We start from the raw sequence: 26,752 nt of genomic DNA, 5'->3' as shown, positions 1-26,752 counted from the left end.
GCTGTCTTTCGGTTTCTCTTGATTTTGGCTGACAGCCTGTATGTGGTAAAAAAGGCAGGCACTTTATTTACCTTGTCTACTAATCCTTTTCTTGTCTATCCAATTGAAAGCCCAAAAGTTCTTCATAATTCAGGTAGCCAAGTGGTGCAGTGGTGAGAAGCGATACCTCACAGCAAAAAGGTAGGATGCATTGTCTCAATCCTGCCTAGGGTGTAACTCGTCTCTCGCCTTATGTTAGTTGGGATTGGCTCCATCACCCTTCTTGTCCCTCAAAAGGTTGAGATACAGGTTATGACTTCATAATAAACCATACACGGCAAATACTTAATTGATGTCCCCTTTAAATGTGCCACTCAGATACATTTGTGATTGTATTTAGGTGTGAGTTATATTCCAGGACTAAGTACCGGTAGTAGTAGAATCATAACTTTCCTGTTCATAAAAAAGATACAGGGATGCAAAGCAAAGATTTTCAATTTTTATTGACTTTTTTGGACAATTTCTTTTCCAGTGTCATCCATAACCGTTCACTTCAATGGTATTTGCATAATCTTTCATTCAATACTAGGATGATATAAACCAAGGTAGGCTGATGCGAGGTGTAGTGTTAGCAGCTAGCAAGCTAAATCTGCACTCAAGCAAAGTTCATGTAGTTACCACAACTAGGTGGGGGAGTTGTTCGAAGAACCTTCAGAGGAACAATAAACTTCCCCTTCCAGTTACTCATTAGAAAAACAAAACAAAACAGACAAAAAAATAGACACCTGCACATCATCTGTACTTGGTTTGTATCCTTCTAGTTATAAGGCTGATAAAAAAGGGCCATTGCTAAGTAACAGAACAATCTGCATAGCAACTGGAAGACAAAGGGACTGGACACTGACCCAATACAGAGGATGAGTTACACAAGACATCACTAAACAGATAGTTGGCACATGGTGGTCTGCTGTTTTGCACACAAACAGTTATTTTCTTTTGTAGTTCGTTCAACAGTAAAAGTGTGAGGTTTGATGCGTTGGAGCTCTAGACCTAGTGTTGTAAGAATTTTAGTTCTGGTACGATCTCCAAGCATCTGGCAGTTTGAGTTAGTGCCATTCTGCAGTGGCTGATACCGCTCCCCCGCCCACCCCGTAGTAAAGTTCATCAATTCATAAGGCTACAAGGTACGTGCCACTACTTGACCATAATCACAGAAGCACAGTTAACAAGCAAATGGAGTTGTGACAGAAGACGACCATTACAGTGTGCTTGAGGGCTTACATTTCACTCAGCTACATGATTAAAGCAGGAGGGGGGCTTGGTAGGTAGGTTACTGAATCATATGGCCCCTTGTGGGTCAAGCATCATGTCCCCAGCAGTTGTTCAATCCCTTTTCCCCACCCTGCAAAGGCAACTAAGGGCAGCTCAACAAAATAAACTGATGTCTGGCCACCGTTGAATTTGGTATAATAGTTAAAACCACAATAAAATGTCAGGTCCAACCAACATTTAAATGTCAGTTTCGTACAAACTGTGAAGACTAAACCACACCATCTGTCACTTTGTTTTTTCTTTTAAGCATGATACAGATTTTTTTATGCAGATACAAAGCTACAGTACCTGAAAGCACTTTTAGACTGATGAATCTGCAAGGGCAGACCAGGATAAGTAGACAGAGAAGGATGACACTCTCACAACTGAAGACTTTCAGGGTCAGCAGTCAGTCCAGGTCAAGAGGGGGACAATGACGGGGAGGATTGTGTCCGGTTAAGTTCAGGCCCATTTGTAGCAGCGCGGCTTAGAAGCGCTTGGGTCCCCAGGGTGAGGACTTGGCCGCCACTGGGGCTCCAAAGCTCGGGAAATCTTCAGAACTGGTCATATCGGGGGCCTAAATGCAGTGGGGAAAACAGGGATTAAGAGGAGGGAGGTGTGACCAATTTTTATTTTCAAACAGTACCAGCCTTGTGGGGAAACACTCACCTTGTCGCTGTCAGTGGTCCAGGGAGCCTCCCTCACCACAAAGCCTTTGGATGGGCCACGATGGTCATCCATGGCAGAAGCGCTCCCCCCTGGAGGCCTCATGTAAGCCATCTTTGACTCATTCTCCACAACATCCCCAATCTGAAAAAGAAGCAGGACAAAGTTTATGAGGGCAGCCAAAGACTTGGTTACAAACCAAATGTGACATAACATTGCAAGACTTTGGAATGGGATAGCCGAGGAGCTCAGACATGCTGAAACCAGTTTAAATCAATGCTTGAAACAAACATATGAATATACACACATACATAAATACTATAGAAAGATGCTATTTTTCCAAATTCTATCTTCCCTCATCTTTACTTTATTTTGGCTGTTTTATAATTTTACATATTTAGTTAAACTTGCGTTAATTAACATATCCATGTATTTTAGTGGTTTGTTTGATTATCACAGCACTTTGTAACTCTGTTTTAACAAGTTCTAGATAAATGGAATTAATTATTATGGGAGGAAACAGTTTGTAATGGACAGGAAAGCTTACAAATTCTTCTTCCAGGTTAAGGAGATGGTCGATGGCTTCATCCACAAGCTCAGGGCGACCTATGACTGTCACAAGGTTCGGGTCTGCAGCTCCACTCTGGGGAAACCTGAGATCAACCTAAAAAATAAGAAAAGAAGATTGATGCCAACCATGTCAAACACTTTTTCCAAAGCGTCACAACACAAAGAAATTGTTTCACACGAATAGAAATTACAAACTCTGATGACACCAACTGGAGGAAAAAAAATAGCCCTTTATTTTTTTTTCCCGTCTTTAAAACAAAAACTAAACCCTTTTATTTTGCTCTCAGGTTTATCCATCAAAGTGAGCAATTAATTAAGTTGAAATAAATTAACAAGGGTCCCTTTCTGTGCTAAGTAGAGACCATAAGTCCCAGATAAGAAGGTGCTTACGAGCCATTAGTAATGTCAAAGGTTCTGGTGTTTTTGTTCAACTTCTTAAAAAAATTGTGTGATTGTGTTTTTCATCCTCACCTTAAACTCATCCATGATCTTGCGGATGCCTTTGCCACGGGCGCCAATAATGCGAGCATGGACCCTGCTGTCCAGGGTGATGTCTTCAGAGATCATCTCTTCCAGCTCGCCCACGATTGCCTTGATGGCTTCTCCTGCAGCTATGGCTTTCTGCTCATACCCTGTAATAGTAATCTGATCCTGTGGAGAAACAGCAGAAAACTAAACATTAACACCAAACCATGTAGGAAAAGAAAAAAAAAAAATCTGAATTTACAGAAAGCAAACAAAAAAAGAAACTTATTAGTTAACCGATTCCATGTCAAAGAGATACAAGGGGAAACCAGTAAAGAAGACAAACCAACTTATTATTTAAAAAGGAAATCAGTATTCACATGTTCTCTTGCCATGTAGAAAATGGTAATTTAGCACCACCTGCTGTGCTGGTGCAGTATGTAGCCTTCACTGCCTTATTGAATCATATTGGATTTGGAATCAAGGGAAAGAGTCTGAGCAAAAACAGGAGAGACACTATACCTGATTTTCATCATTCTTCTCTGGAAACTGGATGTTAACCTCATGCTCAGTGCGGATGGTTGTAATAATGGCCCCCTTGCGGCCAATGATTTTGGGGTGATACTTGGGGTCCACAGTGATGGTCAGCTTGAAGCTCCTGAGTGCCTGCAGAGGATTTGAGGGAAACAATGCTCTAGATTAGAATTCTCTCAAGTTTGACATTGACTTCTTTTTCTTAAGATCTACCTGAACGGGTAGGTCACCTGAGACAATAGCCTCACATCAGCATGTGAATCGTAAACACTGCACCACAGACAATTCAGAGTACTTCACACAACACTCACCCGATCCTCTTGCTCGCCCTGCAGCTCTTTGACGCGATCCAAGAGGCCCTCTTTGGCACGATCAAGGTGATTGGCCAAGCCAGTGATGGCGATTTTATCAGACTGCTGCTCAGGAGCAGGCACTTGAATATTAACCTGGAGGGAGACAGTGAGGTCAGTCCACATTGCAATCAAATCAAAATCTGGTGCATCCATGTGTGGACAGAAACTCAACGAGACTCACCTCAAATTCATCCATCATCTTACGAATTCCACTTCCTTTCTGTCCTATGATGTATCGATGAAGCTCAAAAGGCACTTCCACCTCAATGGTGACAGGAACCAAGGCCTGAAGGAAGAAGACAGTTTAATGAACAACTCAGAGTTAAGAGAAATCCACCCATCAAGACCGGATGCAACACATGTGTATAAACCTTTACAAACTGGATGCGACATTTGCGTGCTTCTCCTGTTAGAGCTGGAGGAGACGTTTGATGTTATCGTTTAAGACATGCAACTTGTGAAATACACTGATTCGCTGAAATAGGGAATAGGAAATGTGAAAATTCATTATGGGAAATGTAGTTTGTTTGTTAGTGCCCTAAGCCAGCAAAAAAGTTGTTAAAGTGGTGTCTTAGACAATGGCTGACGATCTAAGTGAGGTGTGCGAGATTGAAACAGATAAAATGTTGAAAAATTTAAATGAAGATTCAGACCCGGGCGATGTTCCTGCTGACCAAGGCAAGGCTTAGTCGGCAGGAGACATATTTAAGCAGAAAAAAGGGAGAGGGGTTCTCTGCAAGTTCACCAGCTTTATTAGTTGTTTTCAATAATGCTAACAAAGTTTAGAGCAAAGTTAATATTCACATTGGAAACCAAATGCTTAAGCTGACAAATATTTTGTAAATTTCACCAGTCTTTCTGCTTGAGAGGCTGAGAAATTACAGTTTTTCTGTCAGCACATCCTCCGGTTTTAGGTGGTTGATTTCAAACAACACTTACATATTAAAGTGCAGAGTTAATCGGCACCATAGCACTTAATGGGTCGAACAAAAATCCAGTCATGAACACTGACCTTCAGTGCTTCCACGGCAGCTTCGCACCGCTCTTTGCGGCCAGAAATCACAATCACGTCACACTTTTTGGGTGCATCTGGATCGACAGGTTCCTTCACTTCTCCGTTAGCTTCTCCATTCTCTTGAATAGGAGCCTCTGCAGGAGGAGCAGCTAGAGAACAAAATAATAAACACACAAAGTTTGGTATAAACAAAAAAAAAGTGACTCAAGGAAATTTTATACCGGAGAGCTGACACTGATCATGATTTTACCTTGTGGGTCTTCACGGTCTGGGAACTTGATCTGTACATTGTGATCTCTGGTAATCTGCTGGATCCGTGAGCCCTTGGGACCCATGATGGAGCGGTGGAACTTCTGAGTTATCACACACTCAATCGTCACTTGAGCATCCTATAAAATCAAAAAGAGAATCAGATGCATTCCAAACGAAGAATACATTTTTTTTTTTAAAACACCATCTTAGAAAAACAATGGTATCTACTAACCAAGTCCTCAACAATCTCCTGCATACGCTTCTTGGCTGCCTCCACACATTCTTGGGCTCCTTTGAGGGTGACCTTTTCACTCTGAGCTCCTGTGCGAGGGAAGCTCACCATCACGCCACCGTACTCGTCAGCAAGGTCCCTAAGGACTTGCCCACGACGAGCCACAAAGTAGCGATGGTGCTTGGGGTCAACGATCATCGTGTCCTCAACGACGTTGTCCTGTCAGAGATTAATAAATATTTGTTAATATATTAACAAATATTCTTGTTTTAGCTTGTCCTGGTTTGTTTGCAGACATACCAAACTCTTGATGAGTTCCTCCAGCTCTTTCTGGGCATCCCGCACAGCTTCTTCAGTTCCAATCACAGTGATGAGTTCCTGGTCTTTGTCCTCTGCGGTGGGGAATATGATCCTGGCCCCGGTGCTGTCGCGAACCTTGCGGATGTTTGCACCACCTTTCCCGATGAGGAACTTGTGGTATTCCGGCTTCGCACGCAACTCAGCTGTGTGGCTCTTTGTTTGCTGAAGAAAAACATTTACAAACTTAACTCTACAAAACATTTACTACAAGTTTCATCATACAAGTCAACGCTTAAGACGCTCTTATCAGCTCCGATAAACTCACACACCCATAACAATAAGATAATTTAAGCCAAACACTATGACCCATCTTCATTTTTATTACTACCGTTGCTCTTCTTTCCCCTCCAGTTTTATGTTGTTGTTTCAAATGATGTTGGTATGGCTAAGTCTAGTTCCCAATCTTGGGCCGTGTCTTTGTTTTGGTAAGTTATATATTTAATTCTCAACTCATAACTCAAAGTTTTAATGAGACAAAACATGATTTAATCATCAGTCAGAAAACTATAGCAGTCAAAACACATTTTCCACCTCTTATTTCTGGCAGTAGCTGTGCACAAACTGTGTTTTTGTTCTGACAGCTGAAAGAACACTGAAGAGGCTCACAGCATGTGGTAATGTACGACCAATAAGGCACAGCACAGAGGCAATTCTTTTCGCCGCTCCCCATTCCCTCCCTCTAATGGCTGCCAGTTTAGTGAGGTCAAGAGTAGTTCAGCTTTTTATTAAACATTCATACAAACCTTCTCCTCTGCCAAGCCAAGCAATTGCTGCTTGGCTTTCTCCACCTCCTCCACAGGGCCTCGGATGGTGACCTTATCAATCCCAGAGCCCTCAGTGGGGAAGTGGATGTGAACACCACCACACTCCTCCATGATAGAGCGTACCAAACGGCCCTTCGACCCGATCAAGGAGTTGTGCAGCTTGGAGGGGATGGAAACTTCGATCTCCGAAATGTTCGCCTGAAAACAGTTACAGATTAAATAAGGCACATGTACTAGATTTAAATCGATCTGCCACAGCATCAGAGACACTTAGTGTGTGTTATCTGCTCACCAGCTCCTTCTGAATGGCCAATATGCGGATCCGTGCAGCCTCACAGTTGGCCTTCTTCCCAGTGATGACGATCATCTCAGAGTTGCTGTTCTCAGCAGGCAGGTCAATTCTTGTGTTGGTTTCCTCACGAATCTAGAAAAGGAGGAGAAAATCATTGCTAAACCAACCTTTGACAGGTAGACTCAGCAACATAAACCCTTTATATTGCTTATATAAATTACCTTCTTGATGTTTGATCCTCCTTTTCCAATGATGTTTCTGTGGAACTGCTTGAAGATGGGGACTGAGACAGAGAAACCGTTCTCCACCTGAAGCAAGGAATTACAGATGGTCAACACTTGAGTACAGTTTAATATGGTGTCCATAGTAAGTCCATTCAAATATTTCAACATGGTATGGAAATACATGTTAACAATGCAAATTACCATTTCAGCCACTATCTTCTGCATGAACTTGGAGCATTTTTCCACTTCATTTCGTGGGCCTCTAAGCTGAACAATGTCACTTTTCTGCGCTGGGTCGGGGAAATTGATGATGACCTGGGACACAGAAGAGTTCAGAGTTATAAAAGTACAAACCAACAGCATATCAAGAAAACAGAAACAGTTTCCGACTCACTTCAGGGAATTTGTCGCGCACTTCTTTTATCTTCTCCCCTTTTTGGCCGATGATGGCTCTGTGAAAACGCTGTTCAATGATCAGGTCCTTTGTACGCTCGTTCTCCTGCAAGAGACCGTGTCTTTAGAAAAACCAGCGGTAGATCCAATTATCAGCATCTTGACTGTGAAGCTTATACCAACCATGCGTGACGCAAGCTCCAGCAGCTCCTTCTTGGCTTCTTGTACACCCTGGGGATCCCCCTCAATACGGATCAGGTTGCTCTTCTCATTGTCAGGGGGAATGCGGACGGTCACCTTGTGCAGCTCTTTGATGCGGTTGACTATAAACAAGTCAGTAAATAGGTAGTTTAATAGGTATGTTGATATCGTTATTAGAGCAGTATTTTGGCAGTAGCTCTGTACTTACTGTTAACACCTCCCTTTCCAATGAGGTGTCTGTGAAATTTGGTATCCACACTTATCTCTGTATAGTCCATGCGGTTCACCTGTTATAAGAAATTATAAAATCTCAATTTAATTCATCCTTTTAAACCGTATAGCACATAACCCTGACATTAGAAATGCTTTTGACAAAGAAATTGGATTTTCACTTTCAGTCCAAGACATTAATAGGCAATACTCACCAAATCTGTTACAATGACTTCAATCTGACTCTGTACCATCTGCACGTCTTTGGTGGGACCCTCCAGGGTGATCTTATCTTCTCCCTCAGTGAACTCAATGTGCACCTTTATGCAAAACACGGGGGAAAAAGTTAAACTGAAGTCGAAAAGTAATTCCTAAATGTCTATAATTAAAGAATCAATCATTCAACAGACCTTGGGCATTTGTTGGGTAATCTTTGCCAAGTTTTGCCCCTTTTTGCCAATAATGAAACGATGAAGCCAAGAAGGAGCTGAAACCGAGGAAATGGTGTAGCTGTTTGCCTGCGAAGGGAAAAGTACGCTTTTAGTGACTTTAAACCAACAATATACTAAGAATTCCCTTTGTCTTTGGTCATCAGAAACGTATCTTTACCTTGGCATAAACTTCAGTGAGAGCCTGACCAAGACGGTCTGGCTCTCCACGAAGGATGACAGTTTCTGAGCTGCTGTCAGAAGGTGGGATTTCAACTGACACACCAGTTTTTTCCAGTATCTCCTGGAGGGTGTTTCCCTTGGGGCCAATCACATACTTATGCTGAGACTTCTTCACTTCCACTGCAATAGTGGTGGTGTTCCTCTTCTGCAATTAGAAAGAAGAGTTGAAAAGTGACTTTTAACATTTAAACATAGACAAGTGTATTGGTATAACACAAAACCTTTCCTAATAATAACGTGCCAAAATGTTAGCACACCTTTTCTTCATAAACCCTCTTGATCAGAGTCACAGCAAGGGCAACCTGCTCCTTTTCCCCAGTGATGACAATCTCTGTCTTGTTCACACTTGGAGGTGGAACATTGATGCGGGCGCCGGTCTCCTGCATCATCTCGCCTACAACTTTATTGAAGGCACCGGTGAGGAATGGGTGGTACACCTTGTCAATGTTCACCCTCTCAACAGCACGCTTATCCTGAAGAGGTAAAAAGGGGGCAAAAAGATTAGAAAATACCGACAAAGGAATGGAGTAAATACAAATTGAGTGCATGCATGTTTGAAAGGCTGCATTACCTGCTCAGCAGAGATCAGCAGGATCTCATGCTTCGCCTTCTCCAGGCCCTCCTTGGTACCAGAGATCTTGATCTGGTTGTTAGGGTCGTCAGGTCGTGGGATCTGAATTTTGGTGGCGGTCTTGAGTTCTAGCTCCTGAAGCTTCTCCCCATTTTTACCGATGACAAAACGATGGTGCTCCCTCGGGATGGCGACAGTAGCTGAAGCCTGTTTGGGTAATAATGTACAATTGGTAATGCCGCCTCTTCACTTAATAAAATCTTTGTCATGGATTTTTTAAATCAACAAATATACTGTAGATTTCCTGACCTGAGTCTGCAGTCGAGACACAATCTCCTTACGGGCCTTCATCACGGCATCCAGCTTTCCCGAAACCATGATGGAGAGACCCTGATCTTTTGCCAAGGAGAGTTCCAGGTGGGCTCCGGTCTTGTGCATGATGTCTACACAGACCTTCGCTTGATCTCCTTCTCCAAACTGGTTAATGTCCTTGTACTTGCGCTCCTCTAGCGGCACATGGAAAACCTAGTTCACATAGAAAGACATTTTTTTTGTGAACTGGTGCGCAAAGATAATTTTCAATAAGTACGACTTAGTGAGACTGTGTAGATTGGTTGCAACAAATTCTGAACTACTTAAAAGGAGTATGTTTAAAAAATTGGGTGAACGGGTTCCCCAACATACATATTTTAATCATACAATGCTCCTGGTAAACCTTAAGCACATGTAATCATTCAATACAAGTTGTTTTCAAATTGTATTTGGTTAATTTCTGTCTAAATACATATACTTCCTGGTGTAGAGCACGGGCCAAATGCATGTGAATGTGGGTCCTGAAACTTTTGGCAACCAAAAGACCTAAGGCTGTTCTTTAACGTGTTGTTGCAGATGTTACACTGGTCGCAGTCTTCTGAGCCTCAGACAAATCCCACTTTTATTGATTTACATTTATCTAATGTGATTCGTTTTTATTCAACGTCATTTCAGGTACGTCCGATATCCCCGAGTTACCTCCCGCTCTTGTTACATTGTTATGAGAAACAGAGGTGACTTGATGTGGAGAAATCATTTATCAAAAACAGAGACAGTTTTGTTAATTTCTCCATCAGCAAGGCAATGCTTTTTACCTACAGGGCAGAGCTTTTGTTTTGAAAGGTTTGCACTTTTGTAATGCATGTTCTGAGACAGTGAAAGGCTTTGTGGGAAAGGAAGGAAATCAAGAGGGAGACGTGAGAGTTCACTGAAAAAGTAATACAAAATACAGAATACTTACAGGAAACCTAAAACTATGACACACAATGACCAGCAACCTTTTCGTCCATATGCAATTTAAACCTTTTTTTTTTTTTATTAAAAAAAAAATTAACCTGGGTGATAATAGAGGACTTAAGAGGACGAATCTTGGAAGTCCATGCGTTGGAAGTTTCCTGGGTCCCCTCAGGTGAGGCCGCCTTCTCTGGCAGAGGTGGGAAGGCATCCTTGTAGGTAGGAAGATCCTCCTCAGCATTGGCACCTCCCCCAGCACCTGAACAAAGACACAGAGACAATAGGAATGGATGATTCCTATTGACAACTCTACTGACCACTCTTCTGTTGGTCTGCAGAGCAGCAAAAACACTTACCCTGCTCTGCTAAGAGCCCACTGCGGTGCTCATTGAAGCTTTCCTGCGTAAGTACAGCGACTGAGCTCATCTTCAAATCCCACGTTAACACGGAGTCCGAGTGTGCCACTAAAAGAAAAGATTACAGCATTTCCAGAGATTAGCCAAGGGAGCATAAGATTTACAAAAGCCCCCCAAAACATGTTTCTTTTATATGCACGATGAAGTCCAATATGAACAAAGATTTATGCCAAAGAGCCAGGTTTTGGAGAGTTCAATTTTCGTCGGTTTAGAAAATACACCCTCTGGTTTAGTACTATTACTAAACCAGAGTGATCTACTTTAGGGATTTGAAATTAATCTATAAGATTTCTGGCACTTCAAAAATGCCAAACTACTTTCTGTTGTTAAAAAATTTAAACGTTGAATATTGAGCGCCAGGCAAGCAATATAAAAAAAAAAAAAAAAAATACACTTTCCACTATAAATCTTATTTGTATTATGGTGTTAAATATCAATATTTAAAATAATTTATTGGATTTAGCCAGTTAAATGTTGTCTTGCTTTATTTAACTAAAGCTGAATTTCCCCTCACAGAAACCTCTAAATTAAATCTGTGCAGTTTCAACAGAACTGAAGTCTACCCCCTTAAAAAGTCCCTGCCCATGGGGTAGCACATCAACCTTTGGGTGCTTGCAGGACTGGGGATGATGATCTAGTCTTCTTCAGCAATTTTATTTGAGCTGGTCAATATCCACAAAAGACTTTATAAATTTAAGTTTCCTAATTTAAAGTTTGACAGGCTATTTTGTCCAGTGTCTCGCCTGATCATTAAACCGAGGTGGAAACGTTTGTGAATAATTGTTTATTGTAAACACTTTTGTTTCCTTCAAAAAGTACCAGTTACCTTTGGATGAAACATGCCTTAAGGAAATTAATTTTGAATACATGCTTTTGGCCCCGTTTATAATCAGCGTTCAAAGGCATCTTGGGTGATCCGGCCAAAAATGGACACGTTTATCTGTTAATGCTTGGCATTAGAATGTCTCAACATTTGTTTTGAATGATCACTTGTGATCAGATCTCACTCCCCCTTTGTATATACATCAAAACCCACAGGTTACACCATTGTTGTTTTAGGCTAGTCTGATGACGACAGAGTGGTACATTGTTAGTATGTTAATGTGAGAGATATTAAGGCGGGCAAGGAGGAGCTAAACAAATCAATGCACTGGACATAGTTCAACAATGAAATAAGAATATTCTAATTTCGAAAAAGTAAATACATGACGTAGTCTACAACAAAAAAATAATCTGAGTATGGGAAACACTGAGAGGTGTACCAATATGTGGGGTTCATGAGTAACCTGTAGGAGGTCAGAGGAAGTCAGTTGAGTAGGAAATCCTTCTTTCCGTACCAAAGCAGCTTCAAATGAGGATTTTCAATGCCTGCTCTGTGTGTCCGGGGTCTGATCAGATCACCTGAGATGGATGTTAATGCCAAGAATGAACAGCTAAAACGACATAAAGGAGGCCCTAGTTTGAAAAGCCAATAGTCTTCTGAAGTGACACATGTCACACAAGCTTATCACAGGTGGACTTTGGGGTTTTCACTATTATCTAATCAACTATTATCACCAGATGCCTTTTGTCTCACAGAATAATCAACTTCTTCTCAATATGCTGAGATAGTCTTTGGTCAGCAAAGAGATCATGCCTTTGCACCACAAAGAAAAAATAAAGGCGGGGGCAGGGCTACAGTACATGCTGTCTCTCTGCAAGAAACCAGTTTGACTTCTGTTCAACCCTCTCAGTGCTATTCTAAGAATTGAAGCCAGGTGAGTAGGCTTCAGTGTTAAGAGGATTTTACCTCACTGACCCATCTCCATGTCCACACTGCATAAGATTAAAGCAAAAAGAAATATCAGCCGAAAGAAAACTCAATGACCTGTGTGGGATCTACGAACCATATAAATGCTTCCAAGAAAGACACCACAGAGCTAATCCTCTTTTCTATGACATTTATGAAAAGAGACTGTACAGTTATTTCGATTGCTGAATTATAATCACATCTGGAATGGTTGATTGAGATCCATGAACAATATTTTCACTCTGCAAAGGGGAATATAAAATAATTAGTGCTGCAATCTGCTTTGCTATCAACGATGAAACTCAATATATCATCAGGAGTCATTGCTACGATTCCTGGCCAACAACAGAAGATAAATATGAATTGTTTCAGGGTCGATTTTGCCCCGAGGCGTACCAGGATTTAACTCAAAACATGGAGAGACAACTCCCAGATGTCCCAGAAAACTAGTTGAAATTTTGCGTTTTTTCATAGAGTAAGCAATTGAAGGAAATCCACTAGAAAGCTTCAACAAGACAATTGCCAGTTTAGCACGCCACCCACCATGCACATTACAGGAAACTTTGAGTCGCCTCTTACTTGTCAGGTTTCATAAACATAAGGCTGCTCTGCCCCGTGCTCATTACCATTTGCAGACCTTTCCTGCTTTCAGACCTACACTGAAGTTCGGACATTCTCCTGAATTGTGTTTAGAGGGGCTAGATGAGAGAACACAAATGTCCGAGTCCGTTCCAATCGACATTTTCCAGAACTTCTCCTGCCAGCCCCCAAGTGAAATGTCCGGAAAATGTCCAAGTGAGCCCATGTTAGAATATAGCAGGAAGAATTTATAGCAATTTGGGTTGGACATGACATTTCTAACTGGACATGGCAACTGGAAGAAAAGAAAAGTCTCTGGATGAAAGAGGTGCCAGATACGTAGAAAACTGAATCGGCAGACATATTTAAATCCTTGTAATATAATTATCAACGCAAAAGTAAACATTACGACTGAGAGGATAGCTTTTCTCCCAGCATCTTCAATGTGCTGTAAATAAAAACACTGTGCTTTCCAAAGCAAAAATTATACATCATGTCGTGCCTTGTACTTGCTCCACCCAGGTTTCATGCCCTCAATGACCTTTCCTTTTGCTTGCTTTAGCTTGGATAAGCAGCTACAAAGTTAGAGATAAGTGTACTAGGATGGTAACTTAACAGTTTCCTGAACAGTTTGCTTACTTAAAGAAAATCCTTAAAAGAAAACATCAGAAAATGGGTTTAAAATACAATAGTGATTTTTTTCAAGTTCAATAGTTGGAAGACACAGTAGGACACTGTGAAGCTTTGTCCGCGCAAGAGATATTATTTTTCCACTTGCTTTGGAGTTCTGTTGGACCAAGTTCAAATACTATAAGGGAAGAGGTCAACCGATTGGTCAGTTCATCAGCACTGATAAGGTTTTATTAGCATTTAATTACCTCCACTAGAAAAGGTATGTTCCAATCTGCATCTGTTTGTTTGTTTTTTTCTAGCAGCATTACACAAAAGCCACTGGATGGATTACCACAAACTAGTGAGGTCAGGGAAGAATCCATTAAATTTGGTGCGGGGTCAGGATCTTTGTTCACTTATTACATTGGGTTTTTGACGCTTTCATAAATTTCATAGGGAGTGCATTGATTAAAATGAAAAAGTCAGGCATACTAATATCTATGAGTGTATATAATTAGGTGCCGCTTGATTGAATGGGACTGATGGGCCTCTGTGGAGGTAGTTGGTCTACGAGATCCAATAATTATTATCTGGGAAATTAGTAAATATCAGTTTCATAAACATGCCTGATTTTTTTGTGCCAAAATTTAAATTAAGTTTTTTTTCAAACACAGATTTTATTAATGTGAATATTGAAGGATTGTTTGTTAAAATGTAAAGTTTCAAATAAAATACAGCTTAAAGCAATATTTCGTGTAAAAAAAATTTGAAACCTGCTGTGGTTTGGCTGGACTGAATCTCACATGACAAAATACTTGAAATTTGATTGTTCCGTTGCTTACAGAAAGTAGATGTTAAAACTTACCAGCAAAATGGTCAGTTACCAGTTAATCCGTCCTGTAAAGATGCAAGTTCCCGTCAGCCTGCCAGCTTTTGCCTGAAGGTAGAAGAAAAAAGATAATTAAATTAGGCCGTTGTTGAGGCCTAACTTGTATATTTTGGAGAGTAAAGTTCTTGGCGAGATCAATAGAGAAAGCGGTTCCAAATTACTGCCACCTCAAACAGCCGAAACCATCTGGAAAATTAGGTGTTCAGATAAAGTTGATGCCAAGAAGCACATTACTTATGTCCAGTCGTGTGGAAGAGCCACCGAAGCCTCTTTCTCCTTCACAAGCATCTTGCTTCTATAATTGGACACTGCCTAGTCATACAATGGTGTAAGTTTGACTGCACCAGTAAAATGGGCAATTCCATAATTCATTTTTTGTTTTTAATATCATTATTAATAAAAAGGGGTGGGTCATTAAAAGCCCCTGTAGTATGATGCGGCGTGAAGGTTTGTACAAGTGGTGAGAACATCTGGATTCATTTGTCCAGTTTAGCAAATGGCATCGCCAATTTCTGCCAAAAATGCTCATGTGGGTCAAGGTTTCCACTGAGGCGTTTCTTAAGTAATGGTTTTTAAAATGTCCAACCTATTTGATAAGAGCACATAATCTGTTTGGCATTATTTCGCATATCCAGTCAGACAATCCCAATTGTAGTTTGAGGTAGAGTAGTGACTAGTGAGCATAGTCAACATAGATCTATGATTCTATCAACAATATCAGCAGCTGGGGACCGATGGTCTGTACAGCAGCCAGTTGATAAAGAGGGAGTCTATGGCTTAAGATGAGACGTGTCATCTACAACACACTGATGCCCAGTTCATTTGCGTTTACTACCATGTCATGGTGCAATTACGTTTTTGACCTGGTGATGAAAAATTACATTAGTCACAAGCTCCCAACCCAAAAAACAACAACAACACAGACGTCAACAAACATAACGAGATTTTAAAACAGTGTCATATTATCAATCCTTTGAGATCAGCCACGTTAAAGAGCTGCTGATCGCTAACGCTGACGAGCTCGTCGAGCTAGTAGAAGTTGTTCATTAACGCTAGCGGCAGCATGTCAGCCCCAGAGCACATGTAAGGTTATACCCAAATCCCAGATTACGGAGTTAAGTCTCTGGTTAGTGTGAGTGCTGGCTAACACGATATCAAGTTAACTAGCTGACAGTTGCCAGCAACACATTTCATTAGAGCCCATGCTAGCTGCCGTCCTGTTAGCTAACGCCGAGCCACCATTAAATTGCACTGAGATCGAGGCGAACCAAGGTTTTTCTGCACTGACAGATCGTGATATAACGCAGCGTGTTTATCGTATACGCGTGTCCCTTAGCAAAAGTGAGACATTCGGCTGTGTAAACGCCTGTAGAGTGGATCACTATCTCCACACCTCTAGCCAGCTAGCCAACTTGCTAAAAACTTTGACTGTGCGACTGTGACACGTAGCTCCCCGGCTAATGGGTAGCTTGGCTCACTCGAACAGAGCCTGCACACAACTTTCAGCTGCACCTTTAGCCAGCTAGTGGCGTTAAGCTAGCAGTGGGTAGAACGTAAAACCGTGGAATAAGCTCCGCCACATAAGAGTCTGCGGCCATTTGGTTTGTGCATTAGCCCCACACTAACACGGCAGCAACGAAAAGTACAAGTTGAACCGGAGCCTTAGCTAGCGAGCTAACGCTAGCATGCATTACAGTTGGTTCTTACTAGCTCGCTAAGTCCACGTAGGCATACAGCTGAGCAGGGGAGAAATGACACGGCGTCAGGGCCAGAACACACCGAGTGGTTCCCCGACCAACTGAGTCCACAACAAGTCCCCACACTGCCCGGCACATGAAATGCAGAAGTCGTCGGGAGAGAATAGAGTCGCGTTGCGTAGGAAACTGTAAAGTACTCACTTATTTTATGTTCTCGTCTGCCCTGGAGGTGCAGGAGCTGAGATTAAATTCCACTGGCGAGAAGGTGGGATTGAAGGCTGACGGATATATACCAGAGCCGCCCACCAATCACATCCTCCGACGTCACGTCACAGAGTCCGGTTACAAATAACTTATTTTCTTCACCAACACTGACACACACTTGTGTAACTTCTCAACTTCCACGTCAAGGAGCAGAAATATCCAATACTATATAAACCAGACATGGTGAAGTCGAACTAAAGTAAGAAAGAGTCAGAAAGATGAATTTAACACTAACAATTCTGTTGTCGTGATAGTTAGAACCAAAGAGGATTTCGACGCCACATTTCCCAACATTCCTCTTTGCATGCCAAGTTTTAAACGTAGTGAACAAAATAAAAGCATGAGGGATGATATGATGATGACGACGAGCAGTGCTGGGAACTGTATGCAAACGTTCAACGTGTGCACATGATTTGTGAAAATAGTACAGTTCAGAGACCACTCCATTTTAGACAGCACACTTGTGGTGCAGTTGTACTCATGCAAAACTGAAAAAGCTTCAGATCCAAGATGGACAAATGCAAGCCACATATTTGTGACAAGCAATCTCCCCACATTTCGAGATCTACTGGGATTTTATTTGCATAAATTTGTGTTTAGATTAACTGACTCCAAAAAAAAATTATAATGAGTGAGACAAGGTAATCATCCTGTTATTAGAAGCACACAAACCAATATCTGTATGTGTTGTTATCCCTATGTACTTGTAATGGGTGCTTATCTATTGTGCTGTAGAATATATTTATTTTTTATTCTGATATGGACCCACAAGGCTGAAGTAAAGATGAACTAACCAAATAACAATCTTCCACTGCAATTCAATTCAATCCATTCACACAATTTGTTAGTAATCACCAGAGATGACAGACACATGATGAAAGAGTTCAGATTTCTTTGAGGATAAAAACAAGTTTTTGCAGAAATCCTTTCTCTCCAAAACAACAGAGGAGAGGCTACATGTTCTCAGGTGCTGTACATTATTCTGCTGGTTGTTACATCACCAGGCAGCAGAGGCCACAGTTTACTGTGGATGGACTGCTGTGAAACAATGAAGAGTAAATGTTGCCAAAGTAATTTGCCAATGAATTTATGATTCAGCAGTTCAGCCGCTTAACAGGATATACCAAATATTCCTATTTGCATCCAATCCACATGGATTTCCTTCTTATGATTACATAGTAACGTCATAGCTTTAGTTTTTGACATTTCACGATCATCTGCAGGGCCACTGCGGAGTTATTTGTGCATGAAAATCATCAATGATAAAAGCCCTGTCACAGCCCTGTCGAGCTTTTTTTTATATTGATCCAATTTTCTATTTGTCATCCTGAAGCAGGAGCGTTGCGGGGGGGGGGGGGGGGGGGGGACTTGATCAGGATGCAAATACAATACCACTCATGAGTCAGCTGAGTCTGCAAGCAAATACGATGCACAGACCCCACTTTTGTGTTGATCCTAGTGATATATTGATCTGATACCAACACATTACTTCTAAATTAGAAGAGGAGATTTTCATACAACAACATTATTAAGGCTCCTGCAAACTATATATATTATTAACAAAGCTAAGGAAGTTATGAAAAGAAAATTCCCACTTGATATGTTTTCCCCTCCCAAGCATGCCTCATCAAATATGTTTGGTTCTTTATGAAAGTTGATCCATGAGATGAGACTCAAAGCTTCAGAGAGAAACATAGTAATAACCCAAGTGTAACGGTTTTCTTTTGTCTACATTACATGAATCACACGTTTTATGATGGCAATGTTTAACAAAGTATATTAAAACATTGTGGATTGGTCACTTCTATTTATTACTCTGAACTTCAGCATATGTATTCCCTTCCTACACAAATAGATTATCTTGTCTGTGGCTTACATTCATAAAACTTTCATTTATTGTGCTGGAAAAAAATGCAAAGAAATTGGGCAGGCAAAGTCAATTTGAATGAAATATATATTACATTTCTCTTGAATCTGGCAGAATTTCTGTTACCTCTTAGAAAACACCTCAAATAGTTTAACATGCTTTTCTAATCTCCTTCACAACCGAGACAGCATGTGACCAGTCTCTGAATCATGGCGACTAGTAAGAGAGAGCCCAGCAGAGGCAATTGAAAAAAAAATGTAAGGCCATAGGGGGGCAACAATACACTGACAATGGAGAGAAGAGGGTGAATAAAATCCTCAACAACAAATATGTTCGACAAAGATACTCTCCCATATCAAACTTATGATCACTTAAAAAAACTAGTTGAGAAAGGTAGTCATTATTACTATTCATTGTTATAGTAGTTATTAATCATATGGTTATTATGATACATTTGATACAGCACAAGATACACACCTCAAAAAACCAACCATCGTGATCTCACACAGTTTAAGGAGAGTAAACCCCCTCCTAGGGCAAAAGCGTTTGTGTTACTGTCATTGTGTCTACACCCAAAACATTGATCACATGAGGAATACATAAATGTCAACTAGTGTCTACAGCTCTGAGCACTGTTAGAAAGTCCAGGCCTTTTTGCAATAATGTACACAAATAAAAAGACAAGACATGAACACAAAAATCTGAATCCAGACTTCAAGGTTCCTCTGTATATTTTTACAGTTATGAGGCTATTTCAGTATACAGGCTTTACAACAAAACGACAACAGTTTATATAATATATTAGTGTTATAACCTTACTTCAACATATCACAGACAAGAAGATTAGTCATTTTCAAATATTTTGCAAAACAAATTACCTGCAATTATTATATATTATCCTTTAGGCCAAATCATGATTTTTGTATTGTAACAAACATCTTTTGCCTGACTTATAGTCAAATTGTCATAATACTTTTTAGTTCGTATGACAACTGCATATTTTCTTATGGCGAATATACCACTTTGTTTTTCAAAATATATTCAAACTAAACAAGAATCAGAAATATATATATAAACATTAAGCTGTATGTTTTATGTGCAAAAAAATAGTACACATTTTTGCTTGATGTTAGTACATTTCAAGTAGTTTCATTATTGATGACAAAAATTCTGAAAATATATCGATTGGATTTTTTACATGGAATCAATCTAAACCTTCCAGCAGCATGGCAGCCTTGTTCCCTGTTATTACAACACCAGTAGGGGGCGATCCACCACAATAAGATATCTCAGTCACCTGGCTATCAGATCTGTTTGCCACTCATCATTCAAATGCTGCAGTTTAACAATGGACCTCAGGGAAATTCATCATGACTGATTTAATTTAGCTCTGATGCAATGACAGACATGTATTAGGAGGCATACATGTTCATTGAAATTCCTCGTTTTGTATTATTTGAGAGTGAGAAATACGTGTTAAATAGTATCTACGGATCCACCTTCGGGTCAAACTCGAATAAAGTCTGCTTCATTTAAAAGTGTGGAAGCAAGATCACACCAAACTAATGATATTAAAGAAGCGATGTGTTTCCTCTGAGTGTCCCGTGGACTGTAAACTGTTCTCCAGCCCCTCTACACGGGGCCCAGCTGAAGCGCCACGACGCTCCTCTCGGTTTACTCAACTCATCCTTCAGAGCTATTTAAAGTAAAGGAGGTAAATCTTCGCTCCCGCAGCCCACAATCCTCGCACACATTTCAACCAATGGCAGGACGCAGGGGACTGCCGCAGCCAATCACAGAGCAGCCGGAGCGCACTCCTGTTAACGACGCTCGACGACCATGGCCGGAGGAGCCGAGTCCTTTTCTGTGTTACTAACTTTTAGCGTTTAGTTTCCACGCGGGCAAAACGGTGAGTCGAATACTCTTTCGAGTGTATTGTATCATATTCACTAACTCTGCCAGCTTGCGGGGTTTCCAACAGAGAGAAATCTTGGTTCTGGGCATTAGTATCATTATTATACGTTCGCCTCTCGTCGGTCAACTCGTATCCACACCTCGCCATAAACTTCATGCGAGTTCTGCGTAGTTGGCAAATGTCGCTGCGTGTGTTTTTCTTGCGTTAAATGTTGGTGGGTGCACAAGTCCGCTGACCCACTTAGGCCCGCATGCAACGTATCAACGCATTTATTTTTATTGTGTGTTTCTTTTTTTTAATGTCGTGTCGTTGTTTTAAAGTTCGCAACTGTTAGATTGTAGCTCCGGTGAATTTAGGCGCTTGCTCCCAGATGTGCCGACTCTGTGTTTAATGAATGCACCTCACATGTCCACAAACGGCCTCACACAGGAGGGACCACTTTATTCTGGGAAGAAAACTGTTAAAACACCTGAAGTCACCCAGCCGGGACTCATGATCAAGCATGAGTTTATTTGAATCATTCCAGCCACAAATGTTCTATCACGTTGGACCTACTTGTTTTCATGGTGTATTTGTGCATGTGTTTGCAGGAATGAAGTGGGGCGAGCTGCTGTGAGCAGTGATGGGGGACATAGAAGGCTCATACCGGGCCCTGCAGACCCCTGGCACAAGGCTGGGGGCCCAGTTCAACGCCGGTATCAGCACCTTGGAGCCGGGCCAAAGCCTCAGTGCCAACATGGTCGCTGGGAGCAAAAGCCATGGGCAAGGACTACAGATCCGTGTGCAGGCCCTGGACGAGTCTCAGGACTTCTTTGATGTAGATGTAAGTGTTCAAAGTGCTGCACAGCCTCATTATGCCTTAAATCCTCTTTGATTAACTCTGCTGATAAGACGGAAGTTTGATACACAGCAGGCGATATCTTCCCTTGCAGTCCTTGGCTACCCTGCTCGCGTGTGGCTTGGATTCGTGACAGCTGCCACATGGCTTTGGTGCTAAAATCCCCTCCTCCTTAAGTCTTCTTATTCTGCCAACTTAGTGTAACTCACCAGGGCACTTCTGAAATATATCGTGGCTTAGATTTTTGCTCAACGGTCATGTTTTCTTTTCTGTGTCCTAATTGTGATCAATATAAGACCATCCAGGCCTTCAGACACTAATATGTTCACATTAACGATTTGGTCAACCAGTTGTTGTGTCAGTTTGTGTCCTTGTGCATTGTTATTTAGTTTGAATTATTAAGCTGTGAATTTCAAGGTGCCTTGTTTTCAACTGAGCATGCAAACATGGACAAATAACAGTGGGCTGAGGTTTGCTTTAATGGATGTTTCATCTTAATAATTACCTCAGAAATTACAATTTCCATGGATGTGACTTTTTTTTCTTGGCAGGTAATACACATTTGAATTTCTAGTTGTTATCATTACAGAAACAAAAGCAAGCAACGGCACAGTGTTAATACTGATGTCCTGTATTGAAATTTGTCTGTTCGGAAATGAAAATATGTATCATATTAGTATTTAAGTGAGAGGGTAACTTTCTGTGTTAAATGGGTATTCTGAAATGTTGAAATCATGAGGTACTAATGAACATGAGTGAGTTTGTAGCCAATAAATGTACCAGTTGTGAGTATAATGACACTCAGCAGACTGCATACCTCCGCCAAACTCCAACTGTCCCTTTTTTCCATCATTATCCATGATTCACTCAAAAAGAAATCAAGAAAAATGTTGAGAACTGCCCTATCTCACAATGTTTAAGACATTTTAAGTCATGGATCTGCCCCCGATCTGGATGAGCAAATGCATATAATGGGTTCTTCCTTGGGACATGACCCGCCCACAAAATTTCACGGAAATCGGTTGAGCAGATTTTGTGTAATCCTGCTAACTAGCAAACAAACGCAGATGAAAACAGAACCTCGGAGGTGGATGTAATTACTTCATAGAGAAGTTAATCTCCTTAAAGTTTAGCAGTTGGTTTGATCAAATCTTGAGATCTCCACTGTGTAAGTGCTTCCCCATGTTTACTTGCTGCAGGAGTTATCGAGAAGGCAAATAGGAAGCAATAAGGAAGCCACTATCAGAGCAGGTTTCCTTCCTTTCTGTGGAGGGAATACATATCAAAGTGATCAAAGTAGTGTCTCCACAGTGACCGAACAACCACGCCACTGAGCAGTTAATGTTTCCTATTACTCAACACTAAATCCGCGTGGAGCCACAACAATAACGGTTGTTATTGTGTGGGGGCACTGCTGAGACAGACATTTCATAATCTTATGCACCATATGTTGTCTGCTAGTCTTAAGCTAATAGAATAAGACAAACACAAGTTTGAATTTGTTCAGAATTGGGTTAGTGCACTGCTCCATCTGGAGGTAAAGAAACTTTTAAACATTTATTTTGCCAGTTTTTAGATGATTTTGGATTCTGTGCATTGAGAGTTGAAAGTAAACTCTGAACGTGGTGTTGATAGGAGATGGCAGATGGAAATACATGGCTTCACAACTGGAATGGCAATCCTGTTGTCAAGCAGACTGCAGTTTGCCAAGAACAAGATGTCCTCTCAGAGGCTCCGTTGTTCACCACTGCCCAGCTCATTGCTTAATATTTCTGTTCATTCAGTCTGAGGAGTCGTGGGGTGGGGGGGTGGGTATTTATGCCTTTTTATAAAGAATGGCTACAGAGTTGTACATCCGCTCCACTAGGTCAAATTTTTTACTTTAAAAAGAACTGCCAGTGTGCTGTATCATATCAGTTTTGTGTCTATTTCACCACAATCACAAAATTAATGACACAGTGTAACCTTTCGTTATCTGGTTTGGTCATTTTCCCCTCTTGCATACTGAATGCAAAAATAGATACAAAATTGCAGTGTTGAATTTTTTAAATGGTTGTGGCCGTCAAGCAACTCCCGCCCCTCATTGTGGCCCATTTGGTTGCTCAGCTGCCTAAATATCGTATAGGTTTGGGTACATTTCTCATCACCTGCTATTTCCTACCACTCCTGCTGTACTTTGGTTAATGAACCATAAATACTGACATGTCAAAAGTGATTTTAAAATGCTTTTCTCTCTTAAACAGATGCAAGGCACACTTGATCTTGTCTTTCTCACACTTGCTCAATCTGTGAAGCAGTATAGATCTTACTTCTTGTCAAACATATTGTGTGATGGAAGTAATGGATTCATGGCCCTTATAATGTCTTAAGCCTGATCTACTACAGAGAAAATCAGACCTAAGCACATGTGCTTTGATGTGTTGGCCTCCATCTGCTGCAGGTACCCGGCATGGTCGTCATCAGCAGACATTTGCTTGCATGGCTCTTATCCATAGGCCCCTCCCACCCGTCAGCACAGGAGAAAGCTCAGCCTTGTGGGTTCTGGACGGGGAGGCTGGGCCTGGACAGCAGGAAAACACAAGCTTCTTTTATCCAGCACAGCCAACCCCTTTAGCTGGCCGTAACTTAGAGCTCGAAAACTCACAAAAAAGGGCTGAGTGTGGGAAGTGGAACCTAGCTGTGTGAAAATGCAGTATAGTCCGGGCCGGGGTAATGGTGGGAGGGAATCTGGGCAGGCTTTGCTGTTAGTGTTAGCAAATAAGCACATAAATAGCAAGGTTGACAAGCAACTGGGTTTGGGGGAGACAGAGGGGGCAGCCTCTGGTGTTAAAGGAGCAGTTCAGAGGGAGCCCTCATGGCAGTGCAATGTTTGAGCAAGGGTGGTGGGGGAAGGGACACGCTCAGGAGTGAAGCCCTGTTAAAAGTTTGGTCCAGGAATTTCAACCAGTGGCCTGCTGCAGAAATCACATTTTACTCTGTTAGAGTCAGATGATAAAACTTGAGTATTACTTACGTTTCGTTTTACTCCTGCTTTTGTCATCTACTGGCTCTTACAGGGATGAATGCTTATGAGATGTAAACAGTATAAAAGAAACAAATTACACCAATTAGTTTTAATGTTGTTTTTTTAGCTAAAGTGATAGTAGACTGTAGTTTTGAACAGTAAAGAAATGTGATTGTCTGTGTGGTAGATACAGGAGAACAGGGCATGTGTTTCAAGTGCGTGCTCAAACATGGAGCACTCTTGAACTCTTTAGTACAACCACTACAGCTGAGCACTCAGCTCTCATCTGTACAAAGCACTCGCACTATCCCACTGTGCTCTGAAGTAGCTCAACAGTCTAATGGCTGTGCTGAGAATGAGCTGTCTAAGATCTCAAATAATCCCTTGTTCTGCACAATATGTATCTTCTGTTGTTCCTGGACTAATTAGCGCCGTCCTAATTTCAATATTTAATTTCTAAAACCCATCCCATTTGCAATCTTTCACCTTCCATCCACTCCAGAGTTTTTGAGCGCCTAAAACGTATGAGCCTTCTATGTCCCCCATCACTGCTCACAGCTGCTCGCCCCACTTCATTCCTGCAAACACAGACTTCAGGTGTTTTAACAGTTTTCCTCCCAGAATAAAGTGGTCCCTACTGTGTGAGGCCGAAGTTTGAAAACTCCAGGGCTGCTTTGTCTTGGTGGGAAAAAACTATGCACTTGTTTGGATACCTTGACAAAGTAACCAGTATTTGCTTCCTGATTGGGCGTTATCTTTCATGACTCGACAAACAGTGGTAAATCGCAGCCTGCCAAGACCTAGTAGCTGGGTCTAAATTCAGGGGCCTATGCTTCCTGGTCACACTGGCACTGCCAAATGAATGTGAATGGTCATATTAAAAGCGGTCTGGGTGGCTGTGGCTCAGGACATAAAGCTGGTCGTTCTCCAACCAGAAGGTTTATGCTTCCCTATTCCATATGCCAAAGTGTCCTTGGGCAAGGTACTGGACCCCAAAGCCCTTCTCATATGGGCAGACTGCCCGTAGATGCACTATATGAATGTGAGCGTAAACTGTACTGTAAAGCCCTTTTTAAATTGTCATTAAGACTAGAAAAGTGCTATATAAATACTGACTTTATATAATTTGTGTGCTTTAGTTTTTAAATGAAAAAGTGTTAGTTTGGATGAAGCTTAGGCGCCACACCTTTCTCAAGTTTTGAAAGCCAAGCTGAGGCTGTAAAGTATCTGGGTTACACAGGTGACTTGAGCACAAGGCACAGTAAAGCACCTGATCCTGATTACCACTATCTAGTGTTTATCTGCCAACAAAGGTCCTGCCCAACTGTCATTAGGTGTGTCCTAAAGCCAGAAAAGAGAAACCAGCATCTGCCAAAGATTGAAAGTCGACATTTAGATAATAAAGTCATCAGAGAACCTGTTGAACTTTGAAATGTCTTCTCACAAACTTGTGACATTGGCCACCGATCTGCCAAGATTTAACATGTATGGTAAATGCAGGAAATCTCCTGGTGGTAAAGCCCAAACAATGCATGTCCCATTGTGCCAAATACAAGCCCCAACACACCCCTGCTGTCAGTAGGAGGTTCTGCTAGAGCTCCCCGTCATTCACTGAAGGTTGGGAACTATCAACTGCTGTTTGATATATCGTGTTTAACCTGTCATGCAAGATACACCCACCCAAGCATTGAATCTGAACAGGGCTAGATGATATTTGGGTTACACAAGTGTTTTTGTCTGTTTTATTCTTCATTCTCTGTGAATGAGAAAGGCAGTCCTCCCACATAGGGGGCTGCGCGCGCACACACACAGGAAGATTTTCCTCCCAGAGAAACATCTGTTTGTTATAATCCCTGCTGCTTTCGTAGCTTGATTGGGTGACCCACTGACCTGCCCTAACATCTGAGCTCAGAGATGAGACCATGCTTCATACCACAAGTTGGGTGTGAACAAATGCGATCTCACTGTCACATTACAGGCATTTGGGCTGTTTTGTGACACTTATTTATCTGTATGGCAAAATAAACTTAGTCTTGATGGCAGACAGTCTTGTGACCAAATGTCTATATTTAGGCTACATTCATACTAAGTTTTACTCTGCTATGTATACGTCTGTTGTCCACACTACTCCGTAGTCACGCATAACCACTTACTCATTGTGTTTTTTCAATCAGAACTTCGTATTTGCTTATTAGTCAAGCCTTGATCACATGACCCACCTCCAGAAGAAAACAACCAGCATTAGCTGCATCAGGTCCACGTCCAGTGTACATTAGTACGTGTTGCGTTTTTAGGTGTCTTAGTAAGGTTTGGGATTAATACTGTTATGGATTCGAAATGCTCATGTGTACAGGTATCATTTTAGTTTGAAAACACATATTTTCAAAGGAAAACAGTTAATTTCACAGTATTTTTTTGGAATGCTTTGTGGTTTCATAGGATATTCACACTCCCAATAATTCAGATTTGATTGTGAGTGAAAGGAATTGTGATCTGATGACTAAGCTGGATGTATTCACATTTAAATTGGATGGAACTGTAATTGCTGTTTGC

General features: G+C 41.4%; 2 protein-coding genes across 4 annotated transcripts in view; one reads left to right on the top strand and one right to left on the bottom strand.

The window, feature by feature from the left end:
- Window positions 1-464: 464 nt before the first annotated feature.
- hdlbpa (high density lipoprotein binding protein a) lies at window positions 465-16,599 on the bottom strand. The gene is made up of 28 exons (XM_062396411.1): window positions 16,513-16,599; window positions 14,591-14,662; window positions 10,686-10,793; window positions 10,431-10,588; window positions 9,373-9,588; window positions 9,064-9,270; window positions 8,750-8,965; window positions 8,431-8,637; window positions 8,232-8,339; window positions 8,037-8,141; window positions 7,820-7,898; window positions 7,594-7,733; window positions 7,412-7,516; window positions 7,219-7,332; window positions 7,015-7,101; window positions 6,794-6,925; window positions 6,481-6,699; window positions 5,678-5,899; window positions 5,378-5,596; window positions 5,144-5,282; window positions 4,891-5,042; window positions 4,060-4,164; window positions 3,837-3,971; window positions 3,514-3,657; window positions 2,998-3,177; window positions 2,504-2,620; window positions 1,960-2,100; window positions 465-1,867 (listed from the first exon to the last, which is right to left on the bottom strand). Exons 3-28 carry the CDS (start codon window positions 10,753-10,755, stop codon window positions 1,778-1,780), a joined length of 3,807 nt encoding a protein of 1,268 aa, XP_062252395.1. The 5' UTR covers window positions 10,756-10,793; window positions 14,591-14,662; window positions 16,513-16,599; the 3' UTR covers window positions 465-1,777.
- A 3,657-nt stretch (window positions 16,600-20,256) lies between these two features.
- farp2 (FERM, RhoGEF and pleckstrin domain protein 2) overlaps window positions 20,257-26,752 on the top strand; it is a 32,499-nt gene continuing 26,003 nt past the window's right edge. For all 3 annotated transcript variants that reach the window (XM_062394781.1, XM_062394780.1, XM_062394779.1), the window contains exons 1-2: window positions 20,257-20,351; window positions 20,948-21,180. In XM_062394781.1, coding sequence (XP_062250765.1) covers window positions 20,980-21,180 — 201 coding nt within the window. In that variant the 5' untranslated portion in view covers window positions 20,257-20,351; window positions 20,948-20,979. The remainder of the gene's footprint in view (window positions 20,352-20,947; window positions 21,181-26,752) is intronic.

The sequence above is a fragment of the Platichthys flesus genome, chromosome 9 (genome assembly GCF_949316205.1).
Source record: "Platichthys flesus chromosome 9, fPlaFle2.1, whole genome shotgun sequence".
Classification (NCBI taxonomy): Eukaryota; Metazoa; Chordata; class Actinopteri; order Pleuronectiformes; family Pleuronectidae; genus Platichthys; species Platichthys flesus.
The sequence above is the reverse complement of the archived record's forward strand: the minus strand, read 5'-3'. Positions and strand labels throughout refer to the sequence as shown.